Source organism: Lynx canadensis, chromosome B3 (genome assembly GCF_007474595.2).
Source record: "Lynx canadensis isolate LIC74 chromosome B3, mLynCan4.pri.v2, whole genome shotgun sequence".
NCBI classification, from domain to species: domain Eukaryota; kingdom Metazoa; phylum Chordata; class Mammalia; order Carnivora; family Felidae; genus Lynx; species Lynx canadensis.
This window is the reverse complement of record NC_044308.2, coordinates 36171958-36184058: the sequence shown is the minus strand read 5'-3', so window position 1 is coordinate 36184058 and position 12101 is coordinate 36171958. Positions and strand designations below refer to the sequence as shown.

Here is a 12101-nt window from a genome sequence, read left to right as displayed (position 1 = left end):
GGGCCCTGAAGATGGAATCCCACTAAAGACCTGGGAGCCCGAAAGTCAGGCACCTGGGATCCAGTTACAGCCATGATGTGTTTACCATTGCCTGGTGGTGGTTTTAAAAATGAAAACGTTTGCCTTTTGAAAATTCATTATTTTCTATAGACCACTGAAAAGAGTTTCTAAAAAATAACTAATGTTCTGTTGGCTTCTTCCTAAGCTTCCTATTTCAGAACCCTGCTTGCTATAAACAAATAGATCATTACAGAAAACCCCGAGCCGGCAGTCAGGAACCTGGGTCCTGATCCCACGCTGCCCTGTGACCTGGGCAAAGTTCCTACCTCTGCAAGCCTCAGTTTCCCCCTCCATTAAATGGGGGTGATAATGTGTGCCCTGCTGACCCCCAGGTGGTCATCCCGCGGTGGGGACCACAGGTGTGAGCGTGCTGTGAGCAAGGCAGCACCAGCTCTGAGCAGAAGGGCCCCTCCCCCTAGGTGGACTTCATCTGGATCAATCGAGACCAGCGGTCTTTCGAGTGGTTTGTGAGCCTGCTGACCAAACTGGAGTTGGACCAGGCCGAGGAGACACGAGAGGGTAGGAGAAGGACGGGGCTGAGGAGCGTGGCAGCAGGGTGGCGGTTCAGGCTCAGGGTCTTTTTAAGAGCGTGTCTAGATTATTCCATTTCTATGCAAAATGTGGGAGAATGGGGGAGGATGACTTCCCCCCCCCCCCGACTAAAATGTAACATTTGTGAAACCAAAAAAAGAGGAGAAAAATGTATTATAATCCCATCAGGCTATGCAAACGGTCTTTAAAAAAAGGACCTCCTGGGGCGCCTGGGTGGCTCAGTCCTTAAGCGTCCGACTTTGGCTCAGGTCGTGATCTCATGGTTTCGGGGGTTCAAGCTCAGGGCCTGGAGCCTGCTTCGGATTCTGTGTCTCCCTCTCCCTGCCCCTCCCCCACTCGCTTTCTGTCTATCTGTCTCTCTCTCTCAAAAATAAACATTAAAAAAATATATTTAGAAAAATTTAAAAAGGACCCCCGATATATTTTCTTACATTTCTTAAAGATGTATATTTGTATGTTTGTTTGTTTATTTTGAGAAAGAGAGAGCATGAACGGGGTAGGGGCAGAGAGAGAGGGAGAGAAAGAGAATCCCAAGCAGACTCCGCACTGTCAGTGCAAAGCCTGACGGTTTCGTTTTCCTTATGGAATAACTAACATGAGGAGGAATACCTTTAGATATGTTTCTAACTTTAGAGAACTGGCGGGTTTTTCTTACACTGGTTGAGGTCAGTGGAACCAGATTTTATTTGGCTGTTTAATTATCCTAAAGCTGCCATGAGCGAATTCAAATTCCTATGAAAAACAGTTTATAAGTTCAAGTACTCAGATGCAGTTTTCTATAAGAAATGTTTAAACAGACGAAGCTTACTACAACAAATATTCAAAGCCATAAAGCACAAGTCAACAGTGTTTGCCACGGAATCGGCAAACTTTAGAATGTTACAGTAAAGCTCTTCGCTCTTTCTTGTAAATAACAATTATAGCAAATATTTATAGAGCCTCAACTTTGCTCTAAATGCTTTTATGTATATTAATTCATTAGAAACTCACTTTTATGATGGCGAGCTAGGGGGAAAGTTTAGATTTCATTTAAGTTTCCTGGTTACTGGTATATAAATATTTGCCGTTTGCGTCTTCGTAATCTGTATAAACAAAGGGTAACAGCCAACCTGGCGCTTTGCGTTCTCGAAGCCCCTTGAGTCAACAACTTTATTACCTCACATTTCTTCCAAGGCTTCTCATTAACCGGCAGCTGAAGCCCGCGACTTCTGATTTCGTCTTTAATTATTTACCAAGGTTTGAGTCCTAGAATTTGTGGTTCATCGTGTTCAGTTTCTGTAGCTTCAGCTTCGAACATTCTGTTTGGGTTTAATTTTTATTCTATCCTGTAATCGCTGTAGAAACCTGACCATGGTATTGCCTTGCTTACGTTTCTCATGTGAAAAACAAAAAACAAAAAAAAAAACATGGATACAACTAGCGCCTACCCCATAGGGCTGCTGAGAGGATAAAAAAGGGAAACTCGGACCAAGCTGGCTATGTGCACACGTGACATCCGTCATGACCTTGTAACCTGAGACCACTTAATCAGACTGCGCGTTTGTACGTTACCAGATACGGGAGACAAAGAAGTAGCAAGTACATAAAAAACCACGCCCTGTGGCGTTCGGGGCTCAGGTGCAAACCCAAGTGAGCTGTGCCGGCGCGAGTAAAGTTACCTCCTGGAAAGAAAAGCCTCAGCGTCACCACTAACAGTAGCAGCATTTAATGGCTGTATAATGAATGATCCAGTTAACGGTTTGCCATGCTTCGGCTACTAGACACTATATTTATTTCTGATGCTCCGCTATATATATATATACATATATATATATGTATATGTATGTATATGTGTGTGTGTATATGTATATGTATATATATGTGTGTGTGTGTGTGCATATATATATATATATATATATATATATACAGCTGCAATTAATATGTATGTGCACATAGTTCAAGTCTTTCCTTAAGAGAGTGTCCCAGAAACAGACTGACTGTCTCCTACACGACTGTTTGGAGAGGATGAAAACCATGTCAGGTCATTCTCCAGAGCCCCTTCTTCTCCCACCATGGTGTCGCTCCCCCTTACCCCTCGCAGGGGGATGGGGAGTCTCAGGGAGGGGGGAAGAAGGGTCGGGGCTCTCTCAGATGAGCGTCCCCTATGGTACATCTTCTTCCCTCCCACACCACCCAGCCCTACTCAACTGGAGTGATATGTGAAATAAAATGTGGAATCTCTCCTAGGGCCATTTGCATTTTAACAGTGACTGAGACCTTGAGCCAAAGGGAAACCAGGCTAATGGTATATCTCGCAAGACAGTAGAGAGCCAGCCGGCATGGCGTGAATCCTTTAGTCTTGGGAGAGAAGGATGAAGTGATCATCAGCTTGTGGACCCAGCGTCCTAAATCGGGGCCTGTCATTAGCTTGGACTAACGCACAGGTGGAAGGCATCATTCGCCAGCCTTTTCCCCATTGTGGCACTCTTGGGAAATGGGAACATTTGTATGTCATGTCGGGGGAAACGGAGGAAGGTGCTTTAGCCCAGAAGTGCCCACCAGGGATCTCCAGTTGCCCTGAGAGCTCAAGGGATCGGTGTCTCAGCAAACCTGTCCTGTTGCAGGCACTGAGCTGTGGGCACTCACCAGTGTCCAGGCAGGTCCAGGCCAAACTCTGCCCTGTCCCTCCTGTCCTCTGTCTCCCCTTTCTGGGGTGCTGTTCTCATCCCATCATGCCCTGCTCCAACACCCACTCCCTTCCCCCTTTTGCTGGCTGGGAATTCAAGCCCCTTCACGTTCTGGTCTCAGTGGGTGCCCAGTCCCATCTCGCGTTTGCTCCCATTCAAGGATCCTGTGTTCCAGGCAGGCAGTCACATCATGCCCCACAAACACCACATCTGTTCGGGCCTCTCATCCTCGGCTCACCTGGTCCCCCCTTCTTAGGATGCCCTCTATTCATCCCCTCCCCCCACCTTGGAATCTTGGTCCTCTCTCAAGACCTATCCCAGCACCCCCTCCCCCGCCCAACCCTCTCAGGACGCGGCTCAGTCTGCCCCATCCATTTCCTGTAGACCAGTAGCATTTGCCACTCATATAACCCTTGACCTTTTGTTCTCAGTTACATTTCTAGGTGTGCCTGGCCTGTGTCCTCAAGCAGACTGAGCAGACACCATGAGGCAGGAAAGGGCATGAGCTCAGAGCCCAAGGACTGCTGTGCTGTGCTGTCCTGGGATTCATTTCCCCGTCTACTCCTGGGGTGGCTGTGGGGCGCACATCAGAGAGTGGATGGACAGTCACTCGTGTATGCCATGCACAGAGTAGGCTCCACTCCAGCAGCGGACCACCTTTCCTTTCTAAAGCGCTGGTCCCTTGGAGGTCATGGGCGAGCACAGTGGGCTGAAGGCGTGAGTTCAGAGCACTCTTGGTCTCTATCCAAGCCCCAGGACTAGGGGCTGGCGTCCTACCCTGTCCTCAGCACGGGCGCGAGCTCCTCAGGGCCACCTTCTCCCCCCGCCACACAGGCCCCTTCCTGGAGCTGCATATGTACATGACCTCTGCACTGGGCAAGAATGACATGAAGGCCATTGGCCTGCAGATGGCCCTCGACCTCCTGGCCAAGAAGGAGAAGAAGGACTCCATCACGGGCCTCCAGACACGCACCCAGCCTGGGCGGCCTGACTGGAGGAAGGTAAAGGCCAGCGAGGGCCCCACAGCCTGCAGGGCCCAGTGGGGCTGAGAGCCTAAGACAGTGGCTGGGAGATTAGGGCCGGGAAGCTAGGGACCAAGCATGAGGCCAGCATCCAGAGTCCAATCGGGATCCCAGAGCCAGAAAGGGAGGCAGGGGACCTACGTTCTGGTGCCATCACTAGCTTACCTCGTCGTATTATTGGCCTCACTTACCTCATCTGTTCAGAGACGTTAGCCTATATGACCTCCTAGGCCTCCCCCAGCCCTAACTCCCTATGAAGGGAGGCTCAGAAGGCCTGAGAAGACAAGGGTCTTGGGGAAGTAGCACCGTGTCTTATAGTTTCTGGTACAAATGGAAAAGACTGAGACCCAAAGGCACAGAAATTTACGGTCTTTCTATTTGATTTCTCAGATTGGTTTTCAGATCATTTTTCCTGCTGAGTACTTCCCAATCAGGTGCAGAGTTTGCATGAGGTGCCAGAAGGGACTGCTTTTCAAAGTGCTGGAGACAATTGTCCCCAGTGAGGGAGCAGGACGCTGCCGGTGCTTGGCCACCAAAGAGGACTTTCAGCAGTGGCCTCCTTAAGCAGAATGTGGGGTGGGGAAGGGTCCTCACTGGGGGAAAAGCTGGACTTTAGGAAAGAGACATTTCAATGGAGGCATGTGACCAGGGGAGGACTAGTGTGAGGTCTGAGCAGTCGGGGTTCAGCATGCTCTGGGGTTGCCCTCCAGCCCTGCAGTCTCCCCGCAGGCGCGCTCTGGGAGTGGAAGAACTGGGTCGTTCCGGCCCAGCCCCTTCCTGGGGTCTGGGTCAGGCCGGGGGGTGAGCAAATGGCCCCCAAATTAATGGCTGCACGTTGGACTCTGCTCTGAAGCCACGCGGCTGTGCCTTGGATTTTCTCGTGGGGACAGAAGGCCATCCCGCCCCACCATTATGTTGTCAGCACCAGGTGGGTGGGTACCTGAGCAGGTCCACAGGCCTACTCCCCCTCCCTCTCTCCTAACCCCGTGTGGGCTCCAGGTGTTCCAGAAAGTGGCTGCTGAGAAGAAGGGCAAGGTGCAGGTCTTCTTCTGTGGCTCCCCAGCTCTGGCCAAGGTGCTCAAGGGCCATTGTGAGCACTTCAGCTTCAGATTCTTCCAAGAGAACTTCTAGCCTCACCTCTGCCAAACCCACCCCGCCAGCCGATTTGATCACATTGCTTCTGTGCCCCACAGGGGCCAGCCTCAGAGGGCCTGCCTAGTCCTGCTCCACACCCGGCACAGGAGGGCCCAGGGGCAGATGGACTTCCTTCAGGACCCAGGGGACAGGGCAGTGGCCTGCGCGGGGGCCGCTGTGCATTCTGGGATTGCTGAGAAACTGATCAGACCCAAGGCGCCGCGGAGGGGGGTGCAGAGGGCGCTTGCCAGGCGACTGCTCCTCCCAAAGTCCTCGGAGGAAGCCTTCCCCTACAACAGTGGTCCCAGACCTGCCTAATCAGCACAGTCATTCAGGATTTTATCCCAACATTTTCTTATGAAAATTTTCAAACATCAGACAGCTAAATGGATCGTACAGTGAACGGGGTTCCCCATTTGCTGGATTCCTCCGTTAACATGCCGCTGTATTTGCTTTACTGCATATTATCCGTCTGCCCCGTTCTGTCTCCACCCATCAATGCATCTTGTCTTTCAGATGCACTTCAAAGCACGCTTTGCTGCTCAGAGGAGCTTTCTTTCCACGCAGACTCCTGGGCCCCACTCCCAGAAATTCTGATTGCGAGGTTCTGGGGATGAGACCTGGAAGGCATATTTTATTACAAATCCATTCATTCCCTTAGGAAGAGATAAGCAGCTTATTTCCACTTCTCTCTAGGTCACTGTCTCCCCATCTGTGTCCCTTTGCCGTCCCCCGCCTTTCTCTTCCTGCCTCTCTCTGCCTCTCCCCTGCATGTGTCCCTCCGTGCCCCTCCCTTGTTCCACATGTCAGTTTCTCCCTTCTCTCCATGCATGGAGTCATTAGAGAAATAGGAAGGTGACAGTCTGGGGGGGAGGGGGCGGGGGACATGGCAAGGCTGTGTGCCTGGACACTGGGTAGGTGGCTCCCAGAAGCTCAGTTCAGACACGGCCCAGCGATGTAGCCCTGGGAACCCCTCTGAGTCGGATTCTTCATCTGAAAAATGGCGCCCCCGGTCACAGTTGCTGTGAGAGTAAGAGGAGACATCACCATCCGTACTGTCCCTACTCAGGACACGTGTCTTCCCTCCCTGCCCGTCTCTTTATCTCGGCATCTTCTCGTGGCCCCTTCTGTCACTGTGTGGCCAGAGTACCTGGCAGAAACAGCAAATGCCAAAGTTCTCCTAGAAGACACTTTGTGGAAGGGAGGCCCTGGGCTGAGGGCAAGGGAGGGTGGGCTGGCCTCACCCCCTCGGATCTGAGCTGTTTTCCGCCTGCCCCGCACAGCAAGCCCCCGTGAACCCCACAGTTCCTGGGAGTCCTCCATGTTGCGGCCTGCCCTTCTAGTTCTCTCTCTTCCGTGAGAGCCTAAAACCCTCCTCTCCAAAGCTGCCTTCCAGGGGTCCGGCACGTTCCCATGGAAAGTGCTTTTCTTTCGTGTGGGTCGGAAGACCCCGAGGGAGAACAGGTAAAGGAGCTGGGTGACACCCGTGACGATGACACCCCTTATAAAAGGTCTGGGCATCCAGGGAGGGAGCTGGGACACAGGTGGGGGGGGTGTGCAGCAGCTGAGCGGAGAAGACGATGGAGGCATCACATGGGTGACAAGGAAACAAAGCAGGTGGGAAAAGTTCTCTTCACAAAGCAGCCACCGAGAGAAGGGGATGGTGGCTGAAGGAGTTGAAGGGCCCACTGGGGGAGAGGGCAGTATGCTCCGTGAGGACTGAGGCAGACAGGAGGTGAGGGGCATGATCCCGGAAGCAGGAGGCAGGAGGTGCAAGAGGAAGAGGAGGAGAGGAGGAGGGACCAAGCACCTGCAGGGAAGGAAGGCAACCCCATTGGGAGGGAAAGTGGGGAGGAGGGGAGCCTCACTGAGCCCCTCTCTGGCTGGGAGCGAGCCCGCACAGCTGGGAGACCTGGTGTTGGGGGCCCCTCCACATGTGGCCAGGTTTAATTTCCAACCCGCTTGGGGTACACACGCAGCTCACATGGAGAAACTCGGATCTGGAGGAGTTGTGTTATCTCACTGAGGTCGCAGAGTCTTGGAACCCATTTCCCCCTGCTGGTTTAGGGTTCCCCCCCCAAGTTTCATCAAACTTGCGAAGGCTTGGGGGGAAACAGGCACTATCTGGAGTTAGAAGTTAACTAAGAGGGTGTCCTGACTTAGGGCTGGGGGATGCAATAAGAATGGACCAAAGTTATTTGGAAAATTGGCAGAGCAGAGTCTGTTTAGCATGGGACTTTCCCTTCTCCACTCCTCCATACAAACAGCCAACTGTCCTTTTAGAATTTTCTCTCACGCAGAGGGTGGGGAGCAGGTGGAGGAACTTGCATATAGATTCTAAAATCCAGTAATGACCTACCACGTGGAGTCCTAAGACTTTCTCTGCAGACATACTCCCGTTACCCACTGGAGGGCGCTGCAGAATCAGAGATCGCGGAGGTTTTGTTTGCCGGGAAGGAGACCGGTTCCGGAGTGGCAGTGAATCAAAGGCCGGTGGAGACCGCGCCCCACCCCGAAGCTCGGGCTCCAGTCTTCAGACCCAGACTTGGGCAGTTCTGTGAAGTCAGGAGAATTCAGTTTCAGGATCAGAGTTCCTCTAGCTGCCAGCCCCTAACCCCAACACTCCAATGCATACACAGACCCTCCTTCCCCTGCCACACCCCCCACGTAGCACTCCCTTCCTGGTCCTTGCTGTCCAGGTTCTGGGCTTCCCACTTTTCCATCTGTAAGTGGAGAGAGCCTGTAGGCCCTGAGGCTCTGCCACCTTCTATCACTGTAGGTGGCAGGATCGATGGGTAGCGTGTCCATCTGGATGTTACCGGACGTCCAGATGGGGGCCATCCTGCTATCAACAAGAAACGAATGTGTCCATATGGCTGGCTGACTGTTCTCCATAGACACATCTGGGTCTCAGAGGGCTAAGGCAGACACACACAAAGAGAACAGAGGGAACACAGGCGAACTGCGGTAAAGGGCGGATTATATATAGGTGTGTGCTGTCCTCCTCCAACAACCTGTGCGCTCCCCAAGGTCAGGCCTGTGGCCCCAGAATCTAGCACAGAGGGAGGGGCAAAAGGCCTACCCCGCATGTCAGCTCCCACAAGGCCAAGGGCTTACTGAACTGGAATTATCCTTGGGAAGAAGGGTCCTCTGCATATAAGTGTCATTTGTAGTCTGGGAAACAAAAGCCCACTGAATGAATCACTTTGTCAGGCTCCACGAGGCCACTCTGCACTGAGGACAGCTCTGACAGAGACGGCAGGCGTTCGTGAAGCGATTAGACAGGCCCACCCGGACGAGAGGCACAAGTGCAGTCTATTAATACACCGAGAGCCAACAGGCGCTCACGGGAGGGGATGGTGACACGGGCAATATTAAGAGGTGTCACCAGCCTTGCACACAAAGTCAAGATTAGGGAGGGATTAGAGACACGAGGAGAGACTGGCTCTGGGCAAACACCTTGGAGACGTGCAGTGAAAGGGCCTCCGCCCGCCACAGTCAGGACATTGGTTTCCACATTTGCCTCTGTCCCAGTCGGCTGTGTGACCTTGGATAAGCCCTGTGACCTCTCTGAGCTGTCACTTCCTCGTCTAGAAAATGGACGCAGTAAGGATGAATATATTTTTAAAAATTATTTTGAGAGAGAGAGAGCTGGAGCAGGGGAGAAGGGCAGAGGGAGAGAGAGAATCTCAAGCAGGCTTCAGACTCAGCGCTGAGCCCGACATGGGGCTAAGCCCATGACCCTGGGGTCATGATTTTGACCTGAGCCGAAATCAGGAGTCAGACGCTCAGCTGCCTGAGCCAGCTAGGCACCCCAGAATGAATGTGAATATTTTTAAATACTGGTGTATACATAAAATGTATTTCTTTAAAAGATGCACAAATATATATATATATATATATATATATATATATATATATATATATATATATTTGTATCTGCTTTGGGGAGTAGGAATGAGGAACAGGAAGGATTTTTTTTTTATGATTTTTTTACTTTTTATCTTTTTTTTTTTACTTTTTATCTTTTTTTTTTTACGTTTTATCTTTTTTAAAAAACTTTTACCCTCCATAAAGTTTGAAGTTTCTATGATAAATGTCTGTAGGTTTTATTCTTTTTTTTTTAATTTTTTTTAAGGTTTTATTTATTTTAGAGACAGGGAGACACAGAGCATGAACAGGGGAGGGTCAGAGAGAGGGAGACACAGAATCTGAAACGGGCTCCAGGCTCTGAGCTGTCAGCACAGAACCCGATGCGGGGCTCCAACTCACGGACCGCGAGATCATGACCTGAGCCGAAGTCGGCCGCTTAACCGACTGAGCCACCCAGGCGCCCCTATTCTTTTATTTTTTATAAAAGAATATTAAGTAAAAAAAAGAACAACTTCATGTAACCCAAAATACCCCGTGTATGCGTGGGGAGCAGGGGATACGTCAGTAGAAATGCGTCAAAAGAGTTAGGAGACACAGCAAACATTCACAGTGGTCAGCTGTAGAGGAGGCAAAGGAGGACTTTTGCCTTTTTCTCTTTCGTATTTCATGTATTATCCGTGTACGTTTTATATTATGGTATATAAATTTTACATCATGCTCTTCAGGAATTGCTTGTGTGGTTGTGCTACTTTTTAAAAAAACGTTTTTTCTATGTTTATTTTTGAGAGACAGAGACAGAACGCGAGTGAAGGAGGGGCAGAGAGAGGGGGACATAGGATCTGAAGAGGGCTCTGTGCTGACAGCAGAGAGCCCCATGCAGGGCTTGAACTCACTGTGAGATCATGACCTGAAGTCGGACACTTAACCAACAGAGCCACCCAAGTGTCCCTAACCGGTTTACTTTTTAATCTATGACCTGAGGTTAAGGCCTATATAATCTTTTTTTTTTTTTTTCCAAGTGTAAACAAAATGAAGAGATTGTCTGGAGTATCGTTAAGATCCCAAAGACCATTAGCTCCCGAATGAAAGTGTCTGGGACATGTCTGGGCAGTGGGACTGGCCCCTCCAGTGGGGGGCGCTCCAGGCCTCTTCTGAAAAGTTAGGCTCCCACAATATGCCAACCTGGGCACCCTAGCCAGGCCCCTTCCGGGCCTGGGGCTGGTCCGCAAAGACTGCAGAGGCCTGGGGCACTCAGGAGAAGTTGCCCGCATGGGGCTGGGCCCAGCAATAGCCCAGCCTCTCGGGCCAGATGTCTGGGGTGGGGATGGGGCACACTGTTTCTGCTAAACAAATACTCATAGTAACCAGCCTTCCTGACAGATTGATGCATCTTTTTATGATCTGTCTTTACAATATGACGACTCCCTCCTTTGAAAAATAAGATTAATTCAGACGAGACATTTATTTTATGGGGAAATCCTTCCCAGGGGGAAAAATACTCAAGCTGAATGGCAGAGATGGCTGGAAGGAGACTTGACTCTCAAGGAAACTTCCAGCCTCCCAGCCGTAGCCATGCGGCAAATGGCCCCAAACAGGCTCCCTGATCGTGCCCGCGGACATTTGGGGCCATACTCGAACCATCCCAGTTGTGTGCATGCAGCCTGCTGGAGAAAACAAAATAAAGAGAAATAGGCAGTGAGTTTCTGTGCGGCAGAGGAGCAAAGGGCACATTTTTGGTAAAAGAAAGAAGCTATTTCCTCCCCCCATTGGAGCATCCTCCCCCACCTTTAGACTGAGGCTTCGGAAGAGCTCATCACCCGCCCATCTGTGAAGACTGCCTTGCTGGTCCCTCTTGTCACAGAATAAATAGTCTCCTCCATATGCTTGCACGGGACTTACTTCCACTAGACCATGTACCGCAGGTGTCGTGCTTACCTGTGTACTAGCCCGCGAACCCCTTGGGGGCAGGAATAGAATCGGTTTGTCTGTCTTTCTGGAGCTTGGCACATGGCAGGTGGCCAGTGAAGGTGTTGGTAAGCTGACAGGACCCACTTGAACCCCCATCTCTCCTTCCTACCTTCTTTGCTGCTCCCCTTTGAGGGTGAGAAAACCCTAACATTCCCGCAAGCGTGTCAGGAGACCTTGCATGTGAATAGAGCAGGCGGCTGCCTTCAAGGTGGGGCTTCAGCAGTCCAGAAAGGCCCCTCCCTCCCCCACCTCCCTTACCTCCCACACTGGCTTTTCTCCCACGGGCAGAGGTCAGGTGTAATAGAGACATCCTAGCGGGAGAGGTGCCGTTGTCTCGTTGTCTCGGGTGCAGTCCGTGACAGGAGGAGGCAGGGCTCCTGGCCCCTCGCACCTGTGACTCCTCCTCCTCCTCTTCCTCATTCTTCCTCTGACTCAAAAAAGATGAATGACTTAGAAAGAACAAATGAATCAGAAATAGGGAGAGCAAAAAAAAAAGAGAGTAATTTTGCCAAGTTATTATTCAAAAGGAGCTCTCTGGGACCCAGAGCGAGAGCAGCCCCATCAATCACCCCGCAGAGCTGCGTGGGCAGATGGGGGAAGAGGCCGGGCTGTCTGTAGATGGCTCCGCGTGAGTGAGCAGGTGCATGAGTGTGCAGCCAGGCCAGGAGCCTGGAGCCCTCTGCCAGCTATCACAGAGGGAGTGGGGAGGACAGAGGGACACAGAAAGGGGTCAGCTAGCCCCAACGCCTGGGACAAGGTCCACTGACTTGCTTTTCTCGGCAGACCAGAACCCTTTAGGCTGCACTCTAGGCTGGACCAGCTCTGG

The 12101-nt window shown here is 51.3% G+C and overlaps 1 protein-coding gene across 1 annotated transcript in view; it reads left to right on the top strand.

Moving 5' to 3' along the window:
• The window catches only part of NOX5 (NADPH oxidase 5), a 35408-nt gene extending 28212 nt beyond the window's left edge, over positions 1–7196 (top strand). The window contains 3 exon segments of the mRNA XM_030317832.1: positions 480–579; positions 4113–4279; positions 5300–7196. Coding sequence (XP_030173692.1) covers positions 480–579; positions 4113–4279; positions 5300–5431 — 399 coding nt within the window. The 3' untranslated portion in view covers positions 5432–7196.
• Positions 7197–12101: the final 4905 nt, after the last annotated feature.